The sequence below is a fragment of the Syngnathoides biaculeatus genome, chromosome 1, assembly GCF_019802595.1.
Source record: "Syngnathoides biaculeatus isolate LvHL_M chromosome 1, ASM1980259v1, whole genome shotgun sequence".
Lineage (NCBI taxonomy): Eukaryota > Metazoa > Chordata > Actinopteri > Syngnathiformes > Syngnathidae > Syngnathoides > Syngnathoides biaculeatus.
This window is the reverse complement of record NC_084640.1, coordinates 14838740-14866143: the sequence shown is the minus strand read 5'-3', so window position 1 is coordinate 14866143 and position 27404 is coordinate 14838740. Positions and strand designations below refer to the sequence as shown.

Genomic DNA, 27404 nt, shown 5'->3' with positions numbered 1-27404 from the left:
CTAACAACGAGGGTGCGAACAGAGAAGCTAGATTACTAAAGCACAGTTTTGACAATTTTGTGGTTTTTGTCTATACATTTGCCGACTTTTATGAAACAAAATTAACAACTAACCTTGAAAAAGCAAAAAGGGAAGGGGGAAAGTGAATTAAAAATAAATAAATAAATATATATATTAAAAAAAATTATTGAATCCGCAGCATGTTCGAGTCCACTGTATTATAATTGGACGCAAAGGAAACAATATGCTGTGGCTCACAAATTGGCCATAAAGAGGAGAAAAGAAAAAATGGACTTGCCCGATGTTGAATGCTAAAGGTTGGGAAAAGTTGAAGCCGCCACCAGCAGGGGCGGAGGGAGTTGGAGACGCTGTCGTCCCTGCTCCGAAATTGAAAACTCCCGTGCTGTTGGTGGACCCAAACGCGCTGGCCCCTCCGAACTGAAAGCCTCCACCTAAACACACACAAAAAAAAAAATTGTATTAAAGGATCATACAAGCTCAGTAGGGAGGAAAATGGCGGTCGGGTCCAGAACCGACCTTGAGCCGAATTGGCGGCGGCGGCGGGGGCGCCGAAGACGGGCACGGCGTTGGTCTGCTGGCCGAAGACGGGCGCGGCGGGTTTGGCGCCGAACGCCGGGGCCTGCGGAGGGGCCGAGGGGAACGGCGAGCCGAAAGTCGAGCCGAACGCCGGCGTCTGGCCGGCCCGGAACTCGGGGGGGTTTGACGAGCTGACGAGGAAGGGGTTGCGAGCTGTGGGGCAAATCGGCAGGGGACGCGTTCAACTGTTGGGTGCTTACTCGGGTGGTCGTAGTGAATAAAATACAAACAAAAGAAATTGACAAAATGTTTAAAAAAAAAAAAAAAAAAAATCGTATTTTATGTTGTATCTAATAATGCACGTATTATATTTGAAAAATATCAGGAAGAAAAACAACCAATACGACAACGAAATTCAGATGAAGCATTTTTGAAAAAAATTAAAAATAAAAACAAAGAAATCTGCTCTAAAAAAAAAAAAAAAACTGAAGTCAAAACAGAATAAATAGCACAAGAGAAAATCCAGAACTAATATCACCTTTCAAGTGTACTTTTTAAATTGACCGGTTTTGGGAGACTGACCTGGAGATGGGGAAGAGGACGTCCCCGATCCTCCAAAATTGATGGAAGGTGCGACGGCGGGCGCGGCGGCGCCCGGTGCCGCCCCAAAGATAAAAGGTTGCGCCGCCTGAGCCGGGGCCGGGTTGACCGGCGCGCCCGACGGCGTGTCCTGGCTCTGCCCGAAGACAAAAGCTTTGGCCGGGGGAGCGTCGCCGGCGGCCGGGGCGGCGGGGGCGGCCTGCCCGAACAGAAAGGTGGTGGGAGCCGGGGGGAGGGAGAGAGCGGGCGCCTGGGTGCCGCTGCCAAAGAGACTTGCGGTCGGAGTGGAGGAGGCGCTGCTGGTGGCGGCGGCGGCGTTGCTTCCCGTGAAGAAAAACGGCAATTTGGGGCCATCGGAAGCTGTCGGGGGAGAAAGAACATTTACCCATTCATAATTTGGTCGACAAATAATTATCTTTTCATCTACAGATCGTGTTTACGCTAACAATATGAAATGTGGTAGGCACGGGCTAACCGTTAGCATCCATGTGGTGGTGATTTAAAACTTGAAGCAAGATTAATTTAAACAGAAGCAGTCGAGCAACGCATGGAAAGATAATACGCAGAGGCGTATATTACTTATCCTCTGCAAAAACAAACTAGAATACCTGCATTTATAGTACATTTATGTCTCTTATACTGCCCCCGGCTGGCCAAGTGCGCGCACCACACTAAGAAGCAAAATGAGCATTGAATTAAAAGAAAAAGCGTGACAAACTGATTCTTTTCCATCCTATTTAATTAAGTCATTAATCTAATATCTCAATTTCTACAAAGTATAATAGAGAATTTTTTTTTTTTTAATTACTATGATTTTTATATTTTTTGGTGGGGCTGGCTGCAAGAGGTCACAACAAATTAAACTTATCTAAAAGAACCACTGTACGTACTTTTTGTAACATTTGTTTATGTTGCACTGCTGCTTTTGTGTGTGAGTACAAATAAAAGTACCTGCAGCACTTTGTCCCAGTCCAAAAGAGGAATTTGCAGCATTCGAATTGGAAGCGTCGCCCTTGTCTGCCGGTTTTCCGAAAATAAAAGCGGGCGGCTGCTCCGCCGGAGCGCTCGGCTTGCCGAAAGAAAAGCCCCCCGGAACGGCAGGCGCCGGGTCGCCGTCCTTGCTCGCGCCGCCGAAGATGAAGGGAGACGGAGCCGAGGCGGCGGGCAGCTCTCTCTTCTCCTCATTCGCCTTTCCAAATGCGAACGTGGGAGCGGCGGGCTTCTTCTGGGCAGACGAAAAACCAAAGGTGGGGGCCACCGGCGTCGTGGAGGCGCCTTGGCCGGGCGTCCCGAACACAGAGCTGGCGGCGGCGGTCGTGTCGGTGTCTGACGACGCTCTGCCGTTGTCGCTGCTCTTTACTTGAGAGGAAGCGGGCGTGGTTACGGCAGCGGAGGCCGACGAGGTGGGGGCTGATGTTTTTTCTTCAGGTTTTGGAAGACCAAAGCTGAAGGGAGTCTTCAAAGAGGAGCTGCTGTTTTCCGGGCTGGGCGATCCCATCCCGAACGATATCCCGCCGCTGGCTCCGAACTTGAAGCCAGCGCCGACTGCGGGCTCTTCTGGCTTTTTATCATCGCCGGGGGGAATCCCAAATTTAAAGCCCTCAGACGGGGTGCTGAACTTGAACCCTAACGAGGTATTAGCGTCTTTAGGAGAAACTTCCGATGAGGGGCTTCCAAACGGGACACCGAACTTGATTCCTCCCGACGAGGCGGAGGTTGCTTTTGACGCGGCCACGCCAAACTTGAACCCTCCAGACGGCGACTCTGAGGTACTGTTGGAAGTGCCAAACGTGAAACCTCCTGCATTAGAGGTAGAAGGAAAAGTACCTAAAGTGGAATACGAAAAACAAACATTAAGAATCACAACGACTTTTCACGACACAAACAAAAGTGTGTTTCCTTCTGACCTTGGGGCTTGACTTGCGCTCCAGGTTTGGCTGCCTGGCAGGCGACGCACTTGAGATCGGTGCTCTTGTTCTGCAGCCAGCACGCTTCGCACTCCCAGGAGCTCTCGGGTTTCTTGGCCCCGAAGCCGATCGGCGCGCTGCTGGCTGCAGGGGAAACTGCTGCTCCTGTTGGGGGGGGGGGGGGGGGGGGGACACCCACACACACACACACACAATCAAAAGTTTGCTCATTTTTTTTGAGGAATCGATCCTCCATTTTTGCTCGCAATCTCAGCTATTCGTTGTCTTTGTGCTCATGCCAAAGCAATTAAAATCTTACTTTCGTGGCATGTGGTGAAATCTTGCCAGGCTGAAGTCATTACGGTTTGTTTGTACAACCAAAATGGCTCGTAAATCAAGAGGAGCACAATTTGTCCCAAAAATGCCTTCATGGCAACATTCAGACGTTGCGCGTACCTGGTTTAGCATTCGTGCAGGGCACGCTCTTTGCATCAGCGGCCTTGTTCTGTAACGCACAAACGTCGCCATCCGACGCGCTCTCTGGTTTCTTAAACGGGTCCCCGACTGCGGCACACGGCGACGTGGACGAGGCCGGGGGGGCCGGCCCGGCGGCCTCCTCTGCGGGGGTAAAGGCGGAGGGCAGCGAAGACGAGGCCTTGAGGCCCGTGCCGTGCTTGGCCGTCTCGCAGGCCACACATTTGACGGACTCGGGCTTGTTGATGACCAGACACGTGTCGCACTCCCAGTTGGCCGCCGGTTTGGAGACGATCGGGCCGACGTTTGCGCTGCTCTTTGGTCCCGTACAAGAGGGTGCGCTTGTTTTACTGTCCTTGGTTGCGTTCCCTGGCTGAGGAGACGTGCGGCTCACGTGCTGGGTATCCAAGGACTTGTTCTGAGCCCTGCAGACGTCATAGCTCAATCCTGCAGGGTTTTTAAATAAGTCACTAAGGCCTGTAGAGGATGACGAGAAGGAGACAGAGGTGGTGGGGGCGGGAGAGGGGGCGGCGGACTGCGTGTTGGTCTCAGACGACTTTTGCGCAGTTGTTGAAGCAAAGCCTGGACAAGAGATACAATTACCAATTTTAGATGTGGAAAAGCAACGCCTTGAATAATAGGCCGTCTCTCAAAAACTAACAAAAACAAAAAATTCTGTTGTCTTTAATGAAAACAACTCTGTTCTCACACAAAGTTAAATTGTAGTAACCAAAAAAATTCACAAACATATGATGCGGAAATCTGCGCTGAAAACTGCTGATGAACGAAGAAAGTAATTTACCTCCAAAGATGTGTACAAGTAAAAGCCTCCTCTTAATAACGCACCGGGCAACCATCTCCAGTCGAGTAAAATAAAATGCATCGTGTCAAGTGGTTCTTACCGGGTGCTTTGAGGAGGTCCAGCACGCTGCCCTGCTTTAGTGTCTTGGCTGGTTTGAAAGGCCCATCAAAGTCCTCTGTGCTTGTATTTGTTGATACTTTCACTTGAGATAAAAAAAAAAATAAAATAAATACATTCAAAGATGATCAAAATAAAACTGGACAATCTGTTTAAAAAAAAAAAAAAAAAAAAAGGGAAAATCTTTACCTGCTGTTGCTAGAGGTAAGCCCAAGTTTCCATTTGACATGGAAGAGCCGAGCTTTGTTACGGGGGCACTGAACGTAAAGCCAACCTGAAAAAGGGATCATATATGATGTCATAAATACATTTGAATAATTCTCAGGTTAATTTCTGTACCTTAAGTAGTACAGTTATATTCAGAAACCCCTACGATGAGTGACCACATGCTCATTTTATTTATGCCTTTGTGCATAATACAAACGCAAACTATGCATGTGAGCTGGAGTTATATTTTTGTCAATATCAAGAGGCACTTACTGTCGGAGAGAAGTTTGGTAGACTTGTAGGAGTCGCCTTGACAATGGGCGAGGAAAAGGTAAAGGGCACACAAGGAGGTGAAGCCTTTGTCGCCTGAGGAAAAGAAACAAACTATTCAGGGATTGTGTCATAACATTAAACAATACATATTTAATCTAAAAATGGGGAAAAAAAGGGACCTTATTTATGGCCATTTCCTTGGCCGGAGTGACAGCGACGCTGGGGGTGACGATGGTAGCGACGGGGGGCAGCGGGGAGGAGAAGCTGAAGGTGGGCAAGGCGGATGTGCAAATGGGAAGTGAAATGGTGGGAAGGTCTGGCAGCTCGGCCACCTGATGTCAAACAAGATGAAAATTCAAATACAAACACAACAAAAATCCATCCGAATAATATGCCCGAGTTTCAACGTGACCGCAGAAACCAAATGGATTATGTTTCATTTATAATCAAATTAACACGTTTGCAAACATCTGCTTTTACTTTGGAAAACAACAATCGAGATTTTGCGCAATTTTCTGACCGTAGAGACTAAACCGGTAACTGAATTGTAATCAATTAATAGTTAAGATATGCAATAATCGTTATTTGTAGCTACAGCATGAATTAGCTGTAATGGGCATATATTCAAATCGAATAACTAATTGTAAAAATATTCCATAGTCATAGCCCGGCCACCTGGATATACGAGAGACGTCCGTCTACCTCGTCATTCTCAGTGCGTTTGGAGGACGGACGTGCGCTCGTTCGATCCCTCTTCATCTTGCCGCCTCCGTAGCCGCCGGCGGTGGGCGTGCTGGACAAGGGGTAGCCGTCGCCGCCGGCTCCAGTTGTGCTTCGAGAAGGGCCGCCGGGGTTTCTGTCAGGTAGTAGAGGTGATTGTCTGGTGGGCTGCGGAAAAATACAACAAAACTCTCCGAGGTCAGCAGAGGGGAGAAACTTTGGGGGCAAATTAGGTGGCCTAAAAATCCTGACCTTGTCTCTGGGGGGCCGGTCTAGAGTCCGGCTCTGCCCTTTCGGGGTCAAACTCGGCCTGAAGGAGACGGAGCGGTTCGCCGAGGTGAAAAGGGGGTTGGGGACCACCAGCTTCTGCACCGGCGGGAGATTGGAATCCATCTAAGGAAAAAAAAAAAAAAAAAAGCAACGTGTGAGGATGTGTGAACATGAGATTCATCACCAATAAAAAAATAATTTCTTGACACTGAATATCCATTTTTGGAGTTACTGTATATCGTAGAATATCATTACGGCACATCCGTACTCAAACTCAGACTAGGAAAAAAAAAAAAAAAGTGGTCCGACGCTGACAAACTTCCTCCGCCTCACATTAACTTTTGTGCATTTATGATCTGCAAAATGGACGACGAACTTTGCTCGGGGGAAGACTGAGCACAAAGGCACTCGGGGCCCGTCGCCGGCTCCCGTCAAGAAGCCGCTACAAGCGCAGCCGGCGCATAAAGAGAAGCAAGCAACCGCACGATAACGTACCACTTCAGTTGTCATGTCAAAAGAGTTTTATTTTAATAACTCGCGGTAATGGTTGAATGCTGAGAGCTCAAAGTAGTGTTAACAATACACTGTGGTGAGCGAAACGCAAGGCAGCAGCGCACAGCTGTGTCGAGCGTCAACACGCCGCTGTCGGAGAGCGACCCAGCTGTCGCACAGCTGGGGTCGTCTACCAGTTGTTGCTACAAATGCCGCCGGGCACACATAACGAACTCCCTGTTCCCATTCTGGGGCTCCCGCTTGGCAACAAACTCATTTGACAGGATGCGTGTTGGACAAAGTCAAAATGAACTCACCCGTTTCCTTTTGGACTGGAAATGCGACACTTCAAGATCGCCGCCGTCCACCGACTGTAAGTTTCATTTTGTACAATACAAAAACAAAAACAAAAAATCTGATTTTGCTCATTGCAACAGTGACAAGGACAAAACAGCTGACACAATTTACAATTTCATTTACTTTTATGTTTGTATTTTATTTTTAATATTTAATTTATTTTTAATTTTGAATTAATCTAATTTAATTTATAATAATTTACCATTGAGAAAGATGGCGATGGTGTTGCCGGGATCCTTCTGGCATCCTGGAGATACAAATAATAATTAGCAAATGATGAGTCATTTGACACTCGATTTGTCAATCTGTTTGTGTGGGAACGTACTGCGAGAGGACTGGACATCCTCTCCAAAGACTTCAGGATGCGTCGGGCGGTGGCGCTGGTCACCCCACAGGGCTGCGCGCCGGCCGGCTTGGCTTTAATTTGCCTCGTGACGGGGGCCTGAAAAATCCCACATGCTCATTTGACCGCAAGATTAACGGGCAGTTCTGTGACATCTCGTGAAATAGTCCAAAAGGAAGCAGCTAACGTTGGCACCATTTTATGAATCTAACCCACTACAAGGAGTTGTGGGGGGACAAAAAAACCCACTGTTCAGTACCAAAGGGTATTGCTCATATCACTCGATTAAAAAAAAAAAAAAAATTGTTTGTGGTTGAAAGAAACATGTCGAAAAGTTGAATAACTTGAAAAATCATGGCAAATCCTCTTGGATGATCCAATTAGCTTGGGTCACCTGGTACGGTGTTCCAGGTCGAGAGCGAGCGCTCCGGACTGCAGCCGCTCCGCCGTATGTGGTCTTCCCGGGGTAGAAGGGGGAATCGCCCAGCTGGCTGGTGCTCAGCATTGTGTTGTTCAGCGTCGACTGGAGGAGGACATGGGGGTTGTGTTTTTAATAGATATTAATTATCACTGACGGTATTAACAACTTGAAATTAAAAAAAAAAAAAAAATAAAAAAAAACTCACATTGGCGGAGGTGCCGAAAATGGACAGGTTGAAGGCAGGCCTCTTCAGACCCGACTGAGAGTGCTGCGGCGCGGAGATGGTTCTGTCCGTCTCCGGTGACCAAAGCTGCGGGAGCGACGCGGTCTTGGAGGCGGGCACGTCTGCAAGACGGGTGAACATTGGTGACGGCAGCTCATAAATGCGAATACTGCGTTCATATCTTGGGTCACATGTGCATGCTAATAATGCACGTGTAATATAGTTTGCATTACAGTATACATTCACTGACCTCTCAAAATTACTCAAAAGAGACGACGTCTAAACCACGAGCAACCAAAGTGAGCGCACCCCCAAGCGAAAATCTCCAAACTAAGCCAAATTAACGATTTCCCCAACCGAATGTCACATGACTCATAAGCTCGAACAATGGAAGTTAAAAATGGCGATACACAATGAACAGAAAAAAAAAAAAAAAAAAAAACATCTCCCGACAAAATGATGACAACTCTCGACTAGAAGATTACCAACGCTGTGCACTTGAGCTGGAGCACGGTACACCGGACCATGCAGCAGCTTAGCAGAACAGGTTCCTCCCAAAAAAGTCTTATTTTCATTTAAGGGTGTGCACACTTTTGTTAGCAGCGGTTTCATTATTAATGGCTCTCTTATTTGGAAAGAAAAGTATTATTTTACACAGACTTCATTAGATTGTAGCAAAGTGCTTCCATCGTCCCATGAAAAGATATGAGAAATCACTGGCAAAAACGCAAGGGGTGATCTCACAAAAGTGAGCAACTGCATCCTTTTAAACGGTGTCGGTCCGGTACCTTTGTCAGACGCACGCGAGGAGAAGCCGCTGGTGGTGGAGATGTTGTCGTCCTCGTGCTGCGACAGGTTGTCCTTGATCTCCTTGACCAGCGAGAAGCCGGTGGAGAAGGGCCCCGGCGCCGCGGAGGTGGACGGCGGCGAAAAGAGCCCGGCGCCGCCCAGCGTCGGCGTGGTGGCCTCCAGCGACGAGAAGTGGAGGTGGGAGTGGCTGAGCGGGGGCCGGGACAGCACGTAGTCCTGAATGTTCAGGGACGCCCGGCTGGTCGAGGGCTCTGCGTTGACAGAGCGGGTAAAGGTAAGGTCAATACAGCCCTCCTCCATATTGTGCTAGTTCTTAAGTGAGCACCTTAGCCACCAGCTAGGTGTATTACAGAAAGAGACGAAGACCTTCAGAACCAATTTCGAAGGCTGCAGTAACAGTGTATGTTGTTTTTAGGCAGCGGATATAGAACACACAGCTGTGTAAACTGGTATATTGTCAGTCGACATGTGTTGCTCCACCATTTGTGTTCAAATATCTACTGTTTAAATGACAACATTGTGATCTATGCCAAAGGGGTTTTTGCATTGCATGTCCGTATTAAGATAGCAGACACTACCCAAAGACGGTTGTGTGGTTGTTTTAAAAACACGATGTGTAATTCCCGTTTGACACACAACCCCCACTGGTAATGGCCGTCAATATCTTGAAGCAAGTTTTTCTACCCAATGTTCGCTGGCAGCCAAAATGCGGTCTGTTGTGAAGTCGGGCGAGTTTGCAACGACCGTAGCACTCGTACTTCATTTTTCTCATTTTCTTTTCATGGTTCTTAATATTTCTCATAGAGCATTATCTACCCCACACGCAGATCAGGCTGTATGTGAACCGTGGGCTATAGTTTGCGTTTCCAAGTTTTAGCTAACCTGTGTTACTGGTACTCGGCTCAGGCGTGCGCCGTCCATCGAGAGGCGGTGGCCCCTCTTTGCCACCGTTGGGAGGAAGAGCGTTGGGACCAGGCGGCTGACAGTTCTCCGTAGCATCCGCCGCCGCCGCTGCTCCTCCTCCTCCTCCGCCCCCACCTCCTCCTCCTCCTCCTCCACCTTCGCCTTCTGGAGCTTCTCCGTTCTTGAAGTAGTTTTGTAGCCACGGAACGATGCTCTTGACTTTGTCCGTCACTCGGCTGATCAAGCCTGACTGCTGGTGATGGAAACGTGGCGAGAGAGATTCATCGTCATTTACTCTGCATGTTTGCGACGTGACATGAAAAAAAAAAAGGAATATTGTGTTTCTGCCAGTGATGTTTCACAATCTGTCACGCGCAGGTATTCGGCGGCTCAACCGCAAACATCACACCTTCAGCGAGACCGTTCTGGCTAAAAATAGGACACTACCGAGAAACATGAGAATATGAATTGAAAATGGAGACAACTTTACGAGACAAGTGGATAAAATACAAAATGTGAACCCCACTAAAGCCCCCTTAACAGCAATATAAGTGCAGTTTTAGTTGAAATGTTTTGATGGTATTTGTTGAGTTTTTGCATCATGATTTCATGCACTAATTCAAAAGCTATTAAGTGTCCGAGCAGTACGGGCCTTAACCAACAGGGGGGGCAGTATAATGTATACAGAACTGCCCGCAGATTTTAAGACAAAGCAAGACAGCGGCGGTCGCTCAATTTTGAGTATGGCAATATTGCCAATTTAAATCTCTTGCTCCTTTTAGTGGTATCATCTGTGATATCAGTGTGAGGTTTGTTAGCCCATCTATGGTGATTCAAACTGCATGTTAGGATCAGGCTAACACAATAACCAACAACTAATGTGGTTGAAATGATAAATCATATAATTTCATAACAAAATAGTCCCTCCCAAAAAATATGTGCCTCAATCCTCTGATGTAATAAATTTTCCCAAAAGAACTTTCACTATTTTGTCAGCTTTGAACGTTCAAACAACAAATTGCTGTACATGCAGATAAGCAAACCAACATGGACGCCGCACAAAAAAAAATAAATAATAAGTTTCTTCCTCTTTCTGAAGTGCAAAGTCAGCCAATAACGGCTATGCATACTGGACAAGCTTATGAATTCTATTATTGGGATATAAGGTTTAAATTATATAAGTGCCTGACTGGCAACTTTAATATTACGACCAGCTGCAGTGAATTGTTTTGCGGGAGATGCAATTCCTCAAGTGCGGCAAGAATGAAAGTGGGTCAGTCACTGTGTGCATGCTTCATGAGGCAACCAGCAACCGAGGCCCCTTTCAAGGCATCTGGAAAAGCCTCATTTTCCCATCGGCCGTCCCCCCCCCCACCCCCCAGTGCCACTTATCCAATTTCAGGATGCTGTGTTGCTGCGTAAAAGTGCACAGTTACAGCAAACATTTGTATGAAAGGCAACTGTTTTTTCAGTATCTTCGCTCGGAAGGTCATTTCGGCCTCACTTGCTATAGATTAATGCGTCAACCTCGATGCACTTTAACCTGTGTGCAAATATTCGCTAGTGCACCGCGATGGACTGTAATAAATACCATTCGGCTTGTCAATATGATTGTCCCATTGTTGACTAGATGGACAAAAAAATATTAGAAGCAATTGTCAGATTCAGGGCAGATGTACACGCCAAAAGAGGTAACCTCACAAATTTTGAGGTGATTTATGATTATCCATACAAAAGGTGGCTCTTTGCATTATTTACAGATTGAAATGTTGATAGTTCGTGGTATGCTACGGTATACTTTTATTATCAATCGTCAATATATCTGGAACACAGAGAAGGCTGAAATTAATGCCAAGGGACAATCCAAAAAATAAAAAAATTAAATACAGAAGAAACAAAACACTTTTGAACACGATTTGAAGACTCCTTTCACCAGTAGATGTTGCCTCTAAAAGAGCAGAAATCAGTGATTGTCTACATGTGCTATGAGCACTGTTGCACCCAAAAATTAGCCAATAAATAATGTCTTTATTCATCTATTTATGGCAGTAAGACACAGTAGCAGACAGAACAAATAAATGTTCTTCTATTGGGCGGCAGGAAGTCCGCACAATTATTAATATATCCACTTTTTTTTTTTTAAACATTTTTGCTTATTGGTGGGCCGTGAGATATTTTTTTGGTCAATTATGAAATATGTGCCTTGACTCACATAAAGGCTCGAAATCACTTCACTTAAGCATGAGAAAAAGACAGGGCCTCGGGGAAGACTAAATCAGTTATGATCGGGAAATATTTAATGCTTCAGGCGGCTGGCATGACCCGCTCACATCCAACCATGTGGGGCTCTTTAACAGCTTCTGCGCAATTCAAACCCGGCTAACGTTAGCCTCAACCCCCCCCCCCCCCTACAATCATCATACACACATCGCCACCCCCAAGAACAACTGACACAAAATTCACGCCAAACCCCGTGCGACAAAACTTTCCTAATGTGACTTTTTGACGATATCTAACAACTAAATCACACCATTTTCCTTCAATAAAGACCAACTGGGCGGATACAACAATCCGCCTGGTCGCTCCCCGGCTGCTGTTAGCCACGTTAGCTCGCTGGCGACTTTCCTCCCGTTTTATTTCTTTCCCGACGACTTTGACTCGCCAAACTGAGGCCGGTGTCGTCGCGCTCCACCACGGGGGAGCAACTGCGTCCGCCCGGGACGGGAAAACGCGCTGCCACGGAGGCTGTGCAACGAGTGCGTTCCGCGCAGGTGAAGCCGCTAGCGGGGAAGGAGGTTAGCATCCGCTAGCACACTAGGCGAGCGCGTGGAGGCCACGACTAGGCCGCAAAATGTCTCCCCCTAACTTCAAACAAAAAAAAAAACACTCGCAAGAAGAGCAAGCAGGCCCCGTCTTCGTTGCTGTCAACTCGGCGTGGGGGACCTCGAACGGGTTTACCTGCTTGCTCTTGGCGTAAGGCCTGGAGTCGACGTGGTATCTCCTGCTTCGGATTTTCCCTCCACCCGTGGCCGCCATGGCTCTTGCGTCGGAGAGCGAGTGTGTCCTGTCGGTGTTTCGGCGCCGGATAGCTGTCATACGGCACAGGCGGCTAATGCCGCAAGGGATCCTGGTAAATGTAGTCAAATTGCAAACAATTGACGATCGCCTTTACTTTCATTCAAAACCAAAAGTAAAAATAAAATAAAATAAAAAAATAAAATAAAATAAAATAAAATAAAATAAAATAAAATAAAATAAAATAAAATAAAATAAAATAGCCCTCTGCATCATCATCCCCCATAGACAGCTTCAACCACAGAGGCAGAGACTGGCGAAAAATTAAAATTTTGTTTTGTTTGTTTCTTTTTGACAACCCCCTTGGGGCAAGGGGCTTGCTTGCATTACCTTGGCAAACAACCCTGCGTTACCCATGGGTGTTCTATTAGTAGCATGAACTACTCACAATACATGAGTTTTTTCATAATAAAATATATATTTTTTTTCCCAATTTGAAATTTTGTTTTTTGTAATATTTGCAATTTTAAATCTTCACATTTTCCTGACGTCACTTTCCTCTCATTGTTAGCAAATGAGGGATGGGCATTTTTATCCCCTCATTTTCTAGAGGTGGATATTCCCAAATAATCAGCGACAACAGGTCAGCAAAAGGGCGTGGAGGTGTCGATGGCAGGTTGTTCTTCCTTGGACGCGGTGGCTTAGTATAAAGTTACAAAGTATTTGTTCTTACGTAATTCCTACCACTACATCTAATCATTTATTTGGCTATTATGGAAGTTTATTTTTTTGTTAATCCACATTAAATATATCCGGATATTTTGTAAGCATTTAATATGCATTAAGACAGTACATCGCCATTATAAGTTTATTTTAGACCGAATGACGTCATACTACAGAACCCCTCGGGGTTTTTTTTGTTTTTTTTTTATGAATGAAACATGACTGGTGCGTGGTATTTTTTGTCAGTAGACAAAGAGAGGCCACGGCGGGGATTCAGACAGAGCTCATATACTGGTTGCCATGGAAGCTGGAGCGGACTAGTCATGAATTTTAATTAATCGGTCATAACAGCGTGTTACTGCACCAACGGATAATCGTGATAAAGATAAAGAACCGCAGCCAATCATTCACAGAAATTCTTGTTACTTGGCGATTCGGTGGAAAGATTAGGGCAGGGGTCACTGAGGGCTACCTCGTGAGCACCAATTGTATGAAGGGCTACCTGACCTGCTTGCGGCAATCTGCCAAAATAACAAAACTCCTTATACTTAACATATATATAAATTCTTTATATTATATGGCATTATTAAAAAAAATAAACAATGCAAGCAATTGAGATTAAAAATTTAAAACTCAAAATAATAATGATAATAGCAACAATTTATTACTATGCTATTTTTAGAACGTGCCTCGCAGGCGCCTTAAGTGGTTTTAGCGGGCAACCATCCGCCCGCGGGCATTACGTTGGTAATCCCTTGGCCAACAGTAAGGCAACTAAATTCGTACTTAAAAAGTATTCAAAATATTCGTCATTGTTGTGGGTTGCTACATTTAGAATACTGCGTCGAAATAAAATTTAAAAAGCCGTATTTCTTTTTAAGTGGAAAAAAAACGGGAAATGACGGAGTTCGTACCGAACCATGTAACTAATCAAGCGGGGTTTAACTGTACTATTAATAATATTTTGATCAAAACAATTCAAAACTTCAACAATTATCTGTATTATTTTTTCACGTACATCTTGCATATTATTTTTAGTGATTGTACTTGCTTTGTATGTGATCAAACCGTTGTTAATTAACCCAAAGCTTACAACGTACCCCCGTATTTGCGGCATGGTACATTCGATTTTATGACGTATTTCCGGGTCGGCCCATTTCCCCACGTGAAAACATTTGACATTGCAAGAAGCGAAATGTAGGTTCAAATCCTTTTTAAATGGTGAGTTAGCATATCTTACGTTGGTGTTTTATGTATAAAAATATGTTCACTAGCATTAGCATGTTTTAGCTCTCGCTATTATACCGTAGTGCACATGTAACAACGTACATGAAAACGTGTGCAATATTGTTAAGTCTGTGTTATATGCGGTAAATAAAATACTGTCATGCAATCTTAAATGTTGTTCTAATGTAAACTACGGCGTGTTTTTGAGATATGGAAAAAAATATGAATAATGTTGCTCATTTATTTAGCAGAAAAAAATGGCATCTTCCGGTGTGCAGCTGTGTCTCAAGCACAGATTTCTTCTTCGTACCCTCAAGAAAGCGACCACGACCGGCTGCGCTCAAGTTCGTCACTGCTGCACAGTCTTAAGGCCACGGCAACTTCCAAACGTCACTGGGACTCCAACAAAACATTACCGGCCACAGCTCATTCGTTTTTACAGTGATTTGCTTGCCAAACGTGGGGAAACGAAGGAAGACACAAACCAGTTATTACACGCTAAAAAGGGCGTGGCACTGGATGAAAGCCCCGCACTATTAGGTATACCTAAATGGTCATATTTTGAAAGCTTTCGACATTGTTTTTTTTTTTTTTTTTTCGTGTTTTCAGATCTGGATGCGGCCGCTGGATCGTACGCGCTGGAGGAGATCAGCGATGAAGAGGCTGTACGTCTCGCGCCTCTTCCGTCCATCCCTCCGGTCGCCGCCTCCCTCAGAGACTACGTCGATCAGTCGGAGACGCTCGCGAAATTAGTGCATCTCGGTAAATAAATGGACTCCAACGCGAGGAATATGGATTTGCAGTGGTGATGATAATATCTCACCCGGCAGGGGTGAACCTGTGGAAGCTGGAGGGGAGGCCCAACGTCGGCTCCATGCTGCTCAGACTTAACTTCGATGCCGACGTGGCTCCGAGGATGCTCTTCCTCAAAGCCCTCGGCGTGGACGACTCCCGTTTGGGCTACGTCATCACGCAGAACCCGTTCTTCCTCACGGAGGATTTGGAAAACCTCCGTGCCAGGTGTCAGGAACTTTTACATCAAAATTGGCGACTGTTTGACCTTCAAAAGTGATCTAAACCATTAAAATAGCTGCACAAAACGTTTTGATAACATGGAGCTACCAAGAAGCTAATGCAGCCGTTTCTGTCTTCCGTCTGTGCTTTAGCATTAAGAGATGGAGTCAAAATCCAAATGTTTTTGTTCTCCCCACAAAAAACTTGGTCAACACCGGCGGAGGATCCAACCACGCCAATGGAATTAGGAGAATTACGTAGTACCGTAATAATCGTGTTCTCTCGCGCTTTTCTTTTTGCGAAGGGTGAACTATCTCAAGTCCAAGAAGTTCACATCCGAGAATGTCGCGTCGATGGTTTCCAGAGCTCCTTATCTTCTCAACTTCAGCGTGAAGAGGCTGGACAACCGGCTGGGTTTCTACCAGCAGCAGCTGGGCCTCAGCGCGTCCAATGTGAGCATTTTCGCCCCGGCGTTTTCCGTTCAGGAAAGCGCAGCATCGACAGTTTCTCCTCTCTCCTCCCGACACAAACGCTAACCGCGGTTTCCTTCCAGACTCGCAACGTTGTCTCGCGTCTGCCAAGATTATTGTGCGGGAGTTTGGAGCCTGTTAAAGAAAATCTAAAGGTGACACAATGACAAAAAAATAACTAATTATGAATCTACTTTTTTTTTTTTCTTCACATTTTGCACGTATGATGTGTGTGACTTGATATCCCAGGTGTGTGAAATTGAACTCGGCTTCAAGGCCAATGAGATCCAGCACATCGTCTTGGCCGTCCCCAAAATTCTGACGGCCAACAAGCGGAAGTTGACGCAAATATTCGACTTCCTCCACAACACCATGAAGGTGCCGCATCACCTCATCGCCAAGTCCCCGCAGGTACCTGAAGCTTGACCCGCAGGGTTGTGTAATTGACCCGAGTGTCGCTGTTCACCCTCAATTCTGACCCGCAACAGGTCTTGAACACCAAGTTCTTGCGTATAAAAGAGCGCCACCTGTTCCTGGAGTACCTGGGAAGGGCTCAGTACAACCCGGATCAGGCCAACTACGTTTCCCTGGAACGTCTGGCGTCGTCTCCGGATGATACTTTTTGCGCCGAGGTTGCTTTGGCCTCGCCGGAAGATTTTTTCTTGTTCCAAAAGACACTTTAAACCTCACTGAAGAAGACTGATAATATGTATTGAAACCATTAAAGGACACATTCACAATTTCAACCAGTTCTTAGGTGTCTTAATAACATGTCTCTGGTATCCTTTTGTCCAAATACATCTAGAATCAAGATATGTAGGCAGTTTTTTAGCGTACATCTCTCCATGGCGTAATTTGTCCATCCCAGCTGACTTGGGACAAGAGATTGGGCATGCACACACCCAGTTCCGGTATCCAGGCAGTCGCTGGGCACAGGAAGTCCCACCGTTAGCATTCACATCACATGACAATTTAGTAGTCGTCAGTTAATCTAACATTTTTTTTTTTAATGTGGGAGGAGACCAAGTGACTCAGAGAAGACTCACGAAAGCCACGCAAACCCCAGATTTGAACCACCAACCTCTGAACTGCGAGGCGGCTGTGCTAACCACTTTTTCCACCATGCTGCCAATTTCCATAATGCTGATATTTTCCGCTCAAGATACATTACACAGTTTAAAATTAAAAACTCCATAAAATTGCGCTTGGTAAATGTATCGATTTTTTTATTACCTTTTTCGTTGAATGGTTTACATATTTTTTGTCGCCGTGGAGATTAAAGTAAAGCAAAAGTAAAGTTAAAATATATAAGTAGAGCCTGCCTTTGCGCATCAGTTCCAAACATGTATTCCTACATATATATTTTTATAATGTAGATGATAATATATCCTATAATATATTATAACGTCATTATTTACTGCCTTGAATGTAAATGTTAATTTGCGCAATTGCGTCATTTCCGGGATTTTTTTTTTTTTTTACCCAGAATGCATCGCGGTCTTTCCTAGTCCAGCGAACTCAACATGGCGTCGAGGGCACCAGGTAAAATAAAAAATGTCCCTCCTATTTTCACGATCCCATCAGATTTTTTTCTCTCCTGAAGCAGGCGTCGTCGAATTAAAAGAGCAGACTTGTTGTAAAGTAACACTCGGTTTGAGTTCTGAGACTTTTATCCCTAAAACGCGCTTTGGGGCGCATTCGGCTCGTGTTTGTCCTCTAGTGTCCCTGCTTACTGATCTGATGCTAATGGCTAACGCGCTAACAGTACTGGAATATATATATATTTTATTTTTACTTTTAAACCACAAGTTTAGTCAGCTCTCCAAGTACCACCACACGACAAACACTAAACTGTTATAGCGTGGTAGCCTCAAGTTGATTAAATAAAGTGGCTTCATTCCTTACAGGTATGTTTTCATATTTCACATTCATAGTTTGATCTTAAAAACAAGGAAAAAACTGCATCCAGTTAGCAATTAAAATGCATTCCACATAGGTTGTACCGTAATAAATGTCAGCAAACTGTTTTAAAATATTACGTGGAAATATATGTATGAGTAACAACTGAACTGTACTGTATGAAATAAGTTAACGTTATTGCAGCGTTATGTCCAATTTAATTTCCCGTACCACTCGAGGGGAAGCTGTGTAATTTGTTAAACATTTTTGAATAAAATGGCAGCTAGAGATGGGACGGCTAACGCAATTTGGAGTTGAATTAATGTCATTTGAGCTACTGTTTTACCATTATAATATTCATATTCTCTCTCCACCCCCTACAGTGGCGTCAGGCAGGCTTCTGTCCAGTGTGCGCAAATGGTATTACAATTTAAGTGGCTTCAACAAGCTCGGTAAGCGCAGAAAGGTAAACGTGCGCCTAAAATAGCGAGTCGGAGTTCCATTTCGACTCTCCCCCTTGCAGGTTTGATGCGGGACGACACGATACACGAGGACACCGACGTGAAGGAGGCGCTGCGCAGGCTCCCGGAGAACGTCTACAACGACCGCATCTTCCGCATCAAGAGGGCTCTGGATCTCTCCATGAAGCACCAGATCCTCCCCAAGGACCAGTGGACAAAATACGAGGAGGTGCAGGGAAAAAAAAAAACCAAAAGTTTTTGTCCTTGCGCGCAAATTGTTTATTCCTCTTCCCGTCCGTTTAGGACGAGCCCTACCTGATGCCGTACCTTGATGAAGTCATCCGGGAGAGGAAAGAGAAAGAGGAATGGATGAAGAAATGAATGACGGAGCGAGAGAGAGCCGGGCTGGTTCATCCTTGCATGAATATCCTTGGTGTTGTATATTTAAAATGAAAGCCTATATCGTCATTAAAATGTACATTTTGAAACAAGCCCAGCTGTTGCGGTTCACTGAAGTTGGCTTTATGAACAAAAGTTTTTACATGAATACAGAAATCACAATCTTGAAAACAAATTTTGGAAAATATAAACGAGAATTATAGCCACCGAAGACAGAAGGAGCTGTACTCATATTTTTATGCGATTTGGCTTCATTCGCAAACTCAAAGTACAATATAAGTACACATCTGATACATTGTGCTATTTTTACACTAACGTTCTCATAATTACAAAAGTATGACTACCACATTTGAAATTTTAGTCCCTGATGTGGGAGCTTTAATAATGCAGAATTGTGATTTCTGGAAAAAAATAATGCAAAGAAAAAGCTTTGTGGAAAAAAAAATATTTATTGAGAGTCCTCAAATCATAATTTTTCCCTACTTGCTTATTATTATTATTATTATTGAACCTATCCTATTATTTGGGAACTAGGCTTATAGTTTTGATTTTTAGTGTTGCTTTAGCGCCATCTTTTGGCCTCTTAGTGTCAACGATGTATGTATGTTGACTAGGCACAATGCTGCCATCTTGTGGCACCTGGAGGCAGTGAAATGATAGGGGTTCACTTGATTTTCATTCTAAATGTCTTTTTCTTCTGGAAATGCATTTTTGTATTATTGGAATCTGATGTTTCCAGTCTCACTAACTATCATTTTTGTTGTTGTTGTTAGTAAGTTAATTATGCATTCACGTTAGTGATATGTAGAGACAGGATCCCGCAAAGATGGCGTCATGAAGTCAGGCGTGAACTCAAATCATATCATATGTACATACAAGCACGTACACTGAATTGATGGCGCGATCCGATTGGTCAGTTGTTTTTGTTTGACCTCCTGTTGTTGACGTCTGCGATGGTCTCGATAAAGTTGCCCACGATGCTGTTAAAGGATTTCAACATGGACACCCCCAGCTCGTTGTTGGTCTCGTGAATATCGGGATCGTAGGCGCCCAAGAGGGGCGTGCACACGTCCACGTCCCCTCTGCCGGCTCCCGCCAGGATCCCGAGCAGTTGCTCCCTGAGCTCCTGAAAGAGCGCCACGTCGTACCGAAGAAGGGCCGCGTCGTCCAGCGGGTACGCCGCGTCCTCCGGGTAGCATTCGCGGGGCACCGGAAGCTCCACGTACCTGAGCTCGGGGAACCCCACCGACAACGCCGTCACGAGCCTCCGCTGGGCGCCGGCGCCCAAAGGGTTGCCCAGCAACCGGAGTTCCTCCAGCGCCCGGCAGCGGGACAACGCGTCCGCCAAGATGTCGGCGTCCTCCAGGGCGCACTCCTCCAGGGCCAGGGCGGCCAGCGAGCCCGAGCAGCGGCCCAGCAGCTTGAGGAAGGCCACGGCGAAGTCATCCAGGACGCGATGGCCGCTCAAGTCCAGGCGGACCAGGTACTCGCTGTGCAGGCTGTTGGCCAGGTAGGTCATGTCCACGCGGCTCAGGCTGCAGTTGGCCAGCTCCAAGCTTTCGAGGGGGGTCCGGAGGGGGCTGGCTCAGGCAAAAAGATGATTCATTAGAAATATATATATATTTTTTTTGTCTCAGTAAAAATGACTTTTTCTTGTAACACACTGCCCCCCCCCAAAAAAAAAAAACCAACCCACGTTTCTTTTAAGTTAAACTTGACAAAAATTAAAATCGAACTCTATCCCTGTTAATTAAAAATCAAGTGATATATTTGATATTTGTTTTACTATCCATCCAATATCTACCACACATTTTATTTTGTTTTACTATGTTTGATTTATTTTATGTTTAAACTGAGAATTTTTTAAATTGTCAAATTACGAATTGGCTCAGGCAAAAAGATGATTGATTAGAAATATCTTTTTTTCATACATCACATGTTTTTTTTGTCTCAGTAAAAATGACTTTTTCTTGTAAGACCCTGTCGCCCCAAAAAATCATTTTAAGGTAAATTTAGCAAAAAGTTAAATCCAATTTTATCCCAGAAGTTAATTAAAAATCAAGTGACACATTTGAATGACTTTGATATTTGTTTTACTATTTTTGTAAGATTTATTTCAGCTTTAAACAGAATTTTTTTTTTAATCCTCAAATTACAAATTCTTACGTTTTTCTTGTAAACTTTCATTTTTTTCCTTTAAAATATCCCCGAAAATCCATCCATCCATCCATTTTCTTTGCCGCTTATCCTCAAGAGGGTCATGGGGAGTGCTGGAGCCTATCCCAGCTATCAACGGGCAGGAGGAGGGCCACACCCTGAACCGGTCGCCACCCAATCGCAGGGCACATCGAGACAAACAGTCACAGCACTCACAATCACACCTATGAGCAATTTGGAGTGTCCAATTAATGTTGCGTGTTTTTGGGACGCGGGAGGAAACCGGAGCGCCCACCCGGAGAAAAGCCACGCAGGCACGGGGAGAACACGCAAACTCCACACAGGCGGGTCCGGGATTGGACCCGGGTCTTCAGAACTGTGAGGCTGACGCTTTACGTGTTTTTCTAAATAACGCAATTATGAAAAACACATAAATGTACGTCCCACCTGAGTAGGTTCCTCAGATGTCCCGTCAGCGTGGAGAATCCCACGGAGAGCTCGGTCAAGCCGGTGAGTTTGGCCATCAGGTTGCCGAGGACGGCGGTCAGCTGGCGCTCGTCCGCTCCCAACCTCCTGACGTCCAGCGCCCCCGTGGGCAGCGTGAGGGATCGCAGCCCGGGGAAGTCCACCCTGGACAGCAGCACCTCCAGGTGGGCGGCCTGCAGCGGGACGTTGTGCACCACCTCCAGCTTGCGCAGGGACTCCGGCCGGGCCAGTCGCAGGAGGTAAAAAAGCTGCCTGAGGGCGAGGGAGTCTGCGCGCAGGGTCACCAAATGCGGCCTGAGGGCCACGCGGCGCGCCGGGATCAAGGCCTGCGTCACCAGCTCGTAGTTGCGGCCCGTGACGAAGCCGTTGAGACGCACGTCCACGGCGGCGCGGAACGCCGAGGGGGGCGCGTCGCCCTCCGTGGCGGCGGCCGTCTCGTAGCACAGCTGGCTCAGCAGCCCGGTGCGAGCCCAGCGGCCCAGGGTGGCCCCGCACGGGCACGCTTGCCGCTCCACGTCCCTCAAGGGTGTCAGGTCCACCGTGTGCAGGATTTTGGCGTACGTGCTCGGCGGAGACAACACGTAGTCCTGAGGGACGTGGAACAGTTGCAACAAGACCCCTTTTCAGGATTTTGTGTCTTGAGTTGCGGGGAAAATTTTCAGTTCTTACTGAACTTGACAGCGAGCAGCAGTTTGATAAACAGTAAGAAGTTTAATGCCCGTCCTCGTTTGTTGATTAAATATAAAAATGTTTTACACCCTAACTTTTCCTTTTTAACTGAGATCCCGCTAACGATGCTAACAGGCAATGAGAAATGCCACGGATGGGCTAGTGAAATTGGACTAATTTTAGTCAATGAAAGCGGCACGGTGGATCAGCTGGAAAGCCTCACAGTTCTGAGGTCGAGGGTTCGACACCGGCCCCACCTGTGTGGAGTTTGCACGTCCTCCCCGTGCCTACGTGGCTTTTCTCCGGTTTCCTCCCACATCCCCAAAGCATGCAATGTTAATTTGGCTTTCTAAATTGCCCCTCGGTGTGATTGTGACTGCACGCCTTTGTCTCGATGTGCCCTGCGATCGGCCGGCGACCGGTTCGGGGTGTGCCCCGCCTCCTGCCCGTTGACAGCTGGGATAGGCTCCGGCGCTCCCCGCGGCCCTTGTGTGGATGAGCGCCAAAGAAAATGGATGGCTGGATTGTTTTATATTGGTATTTGTAAGTAGCTTTTCAACCCTGCGGATAATCTGTGCATTTTTTCGAACGGCCGCAAGGGGGCACTCCAGCGGGAAAAGGCAAGAGTGAGACCGGTGGAATACATGTGCCGAGGAAGTGACTTTTACCGGTGCAGCACTTTTAGCGCTGCACTGGCGTGTTAGTCCCGTGTCTCAGTGATTTTTACCGCTATGTTTTTTTTATTTTTTAACCGGCCCCGTTAGCGCAGTGCCCGCGATCGTGAGGATAAGCGGCTAAGAGAACGGACGTACAACGCAATTTCGAAAACAAGAATCTACCTTCAATCCCAGGAAAAGCGCGGTGAGACACACCCGGCAGGTGCGCGAGGTCAGGTCGGCGGGGCAGTCGGGCGTCCGCCCCAGGAGGCGGCCCAGGTGGAGCTCGGGCAGCGGCCACGTCCGCACCACAGCCCGCAACAAGTCCGGCCGCTCGTGCAGGTAGCAGGCCTTGAAGAGGTGCGGGTACGCGTGGAAAGACACGCCGGCCAGGTGATCCTCCGCCCCGGGGCCGCTTCGGACGAAGGCCTCGGATGACAAAAACCGTAACGACTTCATGCCTTGAACTCGGGCGGGTTGTCCCGTCGACTAACAACCGCCGGCGGCTTGTTTTGCTTTCGGGCCGAGCGGGTCGTCTGGTGGCGGTCCGGGTTGTTGTAATGCGACGCCTGGTCTCGAGGGAGGTGAGATCGGGGCGGCGGGTTATTTATAGGAACAGCTGTCTCTTGTCCTGTGCGGGTCGCGCAGTCCGTTAGCGCTGACCCACTTTTCTCACAGGACATTTGCTCATTCTTGAGCGGTGTCAAACTCATTTTTGTCGCGGGCCACATTGTTGTTACAGTTTCCCTTCAGAGGGCTGTTATGACGGTGAAACCATAATATTTAATAGTATTTATCATATTACACACTAAATTTATGAGCTAGCGTGAGATTCAGAAATTGAGGCGAATGCGTCTTTCAACTGCGCACGTTTGGTGAAGCAAAATTGCTTGCATTATCGCAACGTTATCATTTATGATATGTGACAATTTGAATTTTTACTTGCAGATTTTTACACGACTCTTGGAAGTTGACGGGTGATTTGCCTCCGCGGGCCACATGAAGTAACGTGTCGGGCCATATCTGGCCGCCGGGCCTTGGGTTTGACACCAGTGGCATATTCTCACGGCATTCATTAGCCAAAAGTCGGGTAATTGCACAAGTCATTTTTTTCCCCCGATAAAAAAAAAAACAACTGAGTTGTATGATGACTTCTTTTCTAATTGACGAGTTTTTCCAGTTCTGTGATTTTTTTTTCTGCTTTGCGGCGCGAGCCAAAATTTCACTTGGTGAGCTTCAAACCGTCCACCACAAGATGGCGGGAACAAACCTCACACCTGACCGCCACCGGTGCACGTTATCCGTCCATTTTCCTCGCTGCTTATCCTCACGACGGTCGCGGGGAGTGCCGGAGCCAATCGCGGGGCACACAGAGACAAACAACCAATCACACAATCACACCTTGGGGCAATTTTAGAGTTTTCGGGATGCGGGAGGAAACCGGAGTACCCGGAGAAAACCAACACAGCACGAGGAGAACGTGCAAACTCCACACGGGCCGGGATCGAACCCGGAACCTCAGAACTGCGAGACGCAAGCCTTCCAACTGGCCCACCGTGTCGCCCAGTACACATTAGTGGTAAGCGAAGTCCGCTTTGGCGTTGTTTAAAAAAACGCAACGTTGAATTGCGCCGCATATTAAAAATTGCTGTGTCGTCACATTTTGGTCTTAATGCAAACAAGCCTTTGACACTTCTGGAAATTGGTGGTTCCGAACCAGTGTTTTTTTTTTTTTTTTTTTTTAAACATATACATATGAACACACGACTGTACAAATATTACGAGTCCCCGTTGGCTACACGCACTCTTTGACAGCGAGGGCGGGCGTGGGCCCGATGTGCGTCCAGATGTAGCCCTTCTGCGGACGCACGGGGACGGTGGGGAACGGCGAGCTCCGCGACTTGAAATACTCGGACGGCGCGTGGCACACGAAGTCCAGGTACTCCATCTTCCTGGGCAGGTCCTCTTCCGGACCTGGAAGCACCATGGGGGGGGGGGGGGCACATGAACGTGGGGCTCGACTTGACACCAAAGTCACATCAAAGAGGAATAATGCATGCAGAGTAGCAATGAAATTGTACCAAAATTGAGCAAAAGGAGCGCATTTAGAGCAATATCTCAAAAAATTTGCATAAAAATAATTGCAGGAGGGGGGTGAGCAGCAAAAGGCTTTATATATATATGAAGTTCTGTTACATTTTTTTTTTCACCCACACGTTTTGAAAAATATTTTTATATATATTATATATTTTCACTTTATCTTTATCTGAGTAAAAAAAAAAAAAACGGTTACACTATTGTATTATGCTTTTTAAAAATTGTGTGTGTGTATATATATATATATATATATATATATTTTTTTTTACCCACACATCTTGAAAAAATATTTTCACTTCATCTGAGAAAAAAAAAAACCAAAACGGTTACACTATTGTATTTTGCTTTTTAAAAAATTGTAAAATAGAATTAAAAAACAAAAAAATGCCATCAAGTGCGTGGCACTTTGATACCGGAGATATTCCGCTCCAATAGAGGATGCTAGCAACATAACGGGGAAAAAAATATATATATATGTAAATGTGCAAAAATATACTGAGGTAAAAAAAAAAAAAATCTGAAAAGTTAGATATTAATCCTTATCCCCCCCCCCAAAAATATATATATAGATATAATGTAGGGTAAAAATATTTGAAAAAAGATTCACAAGAAAATACACTAGATGGAAAAATTTAAATGATACAAAAAGGCAAACTGGAAAGCAAAGAACGATGCATTACGAAAGAATACAATCTATAGAAAAAATGTTGAAAAATAAAAACTATGCAAATATTTAAAGCTAAAAAAATTTTAAATACAGAGATGATTAATTTTAGGACAAAAATATTGCAATAAAATTTTAAATGCAAAAAGCCCCCAAAATTGAGTGACATCCTCTCGTTCCCGAATTGTTTTGAGTAACTACATTAGGAATAAAAAGTCTACACACCCCTGTTCAGATAGCAGTTTTGGGACATACAAAGATGGCAACGAGCTAAACCATTTCAAAACTTCTTAACCTGTACAGTTCAATACAATTGGGGAGGGGAAAAAAGTACATGAGAAGAAATGGATAGAATTAGATGTGGTTGCAAAAGTGTGCACACCCTTTTGCGAGCAGCGACGCGGTGAGGTTAACCCATCATAAACAGCAGCTGTTCTTAGGCTATCTTTGTTTGTTTGTATCACAAAACGCTGTCATTTGAATCTACGGTGGGGGTGCAGACTTTTCATCGCCACTGTTCTCACGCTCTTGTCGATTTCATGACCTTTCTTCTTACCCAATATGTAAGTGCCGGGGTCAAAGTGGTCTTTGGGGCTGGCCTGCGTGGGGATGAGCCAGGTGAGCGCGGCGCTCTTCTCGCAGTACTGGTCCTGAACGAAGCCTCGAATCTGGGCGTAGTACGCCTTCCCGTCCTCCTCGTCCGTCACCTTGATCACGTCGCCGATCTGGTAGTACACGCCCTGACGGGGCGCCAGATCGCTTACAAAAAGCTCGACGCGACGGCGCGCGGGAATCTCATCGAGTACCTTGTAAAACACCGACTCGGCCGTGATGATCGTGGAGACGGATTCCGGCGCTTTGATTGGCTGAGGAGGAGAGATCGATGAGGGAGGAATTGGTCGGCGTCATAGCAACAGATGCGCGTCGCACTTACGTTCTTGAGTTTAAAAATGTGCCTCCTGCCTTTGCCTTTGGTGGACACCTTCTTCTCGGAGGCGGGCGCTTTGTATTTGGTGCTCCTCAGGCGTGCCGACCTCCTGTGGATCTCTTGTTTTGACTGAAAAAGCACAAAACACCCCCCCAAAAAAATGTTTTATGTCCAAAAATTGGGCCTCATGTAAGGTGAGGACAAACTAGGTTGGACTTGCAAATGTGCTTTCCTTCCACCCCAACTGCTTTTACCGTCTTAACCTCATCCTTCCACCACACACCTGCTCTCCTCAATTCTATCCTTTCAATTCTTTTGCCTGTGGCTCACATTACGTATCACAAGTGTTTGGCTTGCCCTCCCGTGCGCCCTTTATGCGTTTTTACCTGCTTGCCTCCTCCATTGCTGGGTTGGGCGCTGGAGGACGTGGAGCTCCCCGACGCCCCAGCGGCGCCGCTGCAGCCGCCGCCGCTGCTCTTCACCGAGCAATTATTGCACAAAATGTCGCCCTGGTGGCCCTTCTTCCACATGGACGACGAGTTGGTCTTGCACACGGAGCAGCATGGCTTCAGGCCCAACGGCATCCTTCACACAATGACCACCACCAGCCTGCTAGCTGATTTCCATTCGTTAGCGCGATGATGAGACGCCATACAAGGGCAGCGGATCATGTATGATTACTCCCTTAATGGCGCATAAATGCGGCAAATTGTATGTGCAATCGGGCTACTTATTACAGTCAAACTGTCTTCTTAACATGTTTATTCAAGCCAGTGGAGGATTGCAAATTCTTCTTCGTTGTTGGCCGTTCCCGCTCTTCTTCTACGGTTTTTATGACGCGTTCGCTTGGGCACCACCTGTCGGATTTGGTGCTCGATAGTCACTTGTTAAATACGATTGTATTACATGACAGTATTTCATTCGCAACTACAGGATCATATTTATTCATACTTATTCTCAATAGATGTTTTTAATACTATTGTAACTATTCTATGAATATTTAATGTTGTGTTTTACAGACAACGTGTTTTTTTTACTTCTATTTTTTACGACTTGGCAGTGCGAATTTGTTTTATTACATTT

The 27404-nt window shown here is 46.1% G+C and overlaps 5 protein-coding genes across 9 annotated transcripts in view; 2 read left to right on the top strand and 3 right to left on the bottom strand.

The window, feature by feature from the left end:
• nup153 (nucleoporin 153) overlaps positions 1-12574 on the bottom strand; it is a 14721-nt gene extending 2147 nt beyond the window's left edge. Inside the window, exons 1-20 of one of the 2 annotated variants that reach the window (XM_061821042.1) lie at positions 12415-12574; positions 9436-9709; positions 8532-8804; positions 7726-7865; positions 7494-7622; positions 7082-7198; positions 6959-7003; positions 6717-6770; positions 5890-6030; positions 5620-5805; positions 5097-5249; positions 4918-5010; positions 4627-4711; positions 4421-4522; positions 3501-4100; positions 3045-3209; positions 2089-2964; positions 1120-1497; positions 538-750; positions 299-452 (exon numbers count right to left, since the gene is read on the bottom strand). In XM_061821042.1, coding sequence (XP_061677026.1) covers positions 299-452; positions 538-750; positions 1120-1497; positions 2089-2964; positions 3045-3209; positions 3501-4100; positions 4421-4522; positions 4627-4711; positions 4918-5010; positions 5097-5249; positions 5620-5805; positions 5890-6030; positions 6717-6770; positions 6959-7003; positions 7082-7198; positions 7494-7622; positions 7726-7865; positions 8532-8804; positions 9436-9709; positions 12415-12552 — 4316 coding nt within the window. In that variant the 5' untranslated portion in view covers positions 12553-12574. The remainder of the gene's footprint in view (positions 1-298; positions 453-537; positions 751-1119; positions 1498-2088; positions 2965-3044; positions 3210-3500; positions 4101-4420; positions 4523-4626; positions 4712-4917; positions 5011-5096; positions 5250-5619; positions 5806-5889; positions 6031-6716; positions 6771-6958; positions 7004-7081; positions 7199-7493; positions 7623-7725; positions 7866-8531; positions 8805-9435; positions 9710-12414) is intronic. The other variant, XM_061821053.1, reaches the window with a different exon arrangement.
• A 1730-nt stretch (positions 12575-14304) lies between these two features.
• On the top strand, positions 14305-16651 carry mterf3 (mitochondrial transcription termination factor 3). 4 transcript variants are annotated; one of them, XM_061826041.1, is made up of 8 exons: positions 14305-14415; positions 14670-14961; positions 15031-15183; positions 15252-15441; positions 15740-15887; positions 15989-16060; positions 16155-16316; positions 16394-16651. In XM_061826041.1, exons 1-8 carry the CDS (start codon positions 14413-14415, stop codon positions 16586-16588), a joined length of 1215 nt encoding a protein of 404 aa, XP_061682025.1. In that variant the 5' UTR covers positions 14305-14412; the 3' UTR covers positions 16589-16651. The 4 variants fall into 4 exon arrangements, with proteins under 4 accessions (XP_061682025.1, XP_061682044.1, XP_061682034.1 ...); XM_061826060.1 differs by having other exon boundaries at positions 14313-14391; XM_061826050.1 differs by having other exon boundaries at positions 14313-14415; positions 14673-14961.
• Positions 16652-17343: 692 nt separating this feature from the next.
• LOC133503972 (cytochrome b-c1 complex subunit 7) lies at positions 17344-18756 on the top strand. The gene is made up of 4 exons (XM_061826028.1): positions 17344-17447; positions 18188-18256; positions 18328-18494; positions 18569-18756. Exons 1-4 carry the CDS (start codon positions 17429-17431, stop codon positions 18644-18646), a joined length of 333 nt encoding a protein of 110 aa, XP_061682012.1. The 5' UTR covers positions 17344-17428; the 3' UTR covers positions 18647-18756.
• A 400-nt stretch (positions 18757-19156) lies between these two features.
• On the bottom strand, positions 19157-23464 carry lrrc14b (leucine rich repeat containing 14B). The gene is made up of 3 exons (XM_061820987.1): positions 22816-23464; positions 21269-21894; positions 19157-20244 (listed from the first exon to the last, which is right to left on the bottom strand). The coding sequence occupies exons 1-3, from the start codon at positions 23089-23091 to the stop codon at positions 19578-19580; spliced, it is 1569 nt and encodes a 522-aa protein (XP_061676971.1). The 5' UTR covers positions 23092-23464; the 3' UTR covers positions 19157-19577.
• An 818-nt stretch (positions 23465-24282) lies between these two features.
• Positions 24283-27179, bottom strand: gatad1 (GATA zinc finger domain containing 1). Its single transcript, XM_061821022.1, has 5 exons — positions 26708-27179; positions 26328-26450; positions 26200-26259; positions 25950-26133; positions 24283-24606 (listed from the first exon to the last, which is right to left on the bottom strand). The coding sequence occupies exons 1-5, from the start codon at positions 26903-26905 to the stop codon at positions 24428-24430; spliced, it is 744 nt and encodes a 247-aa protein (XP_061677006.1). The 5' UTR covers positions 26906-27179; the 3' UTR covers positions 24283-24427.
• Between the last annotated feature and the right edge of the window lie 225 nt (positions 27180-27404).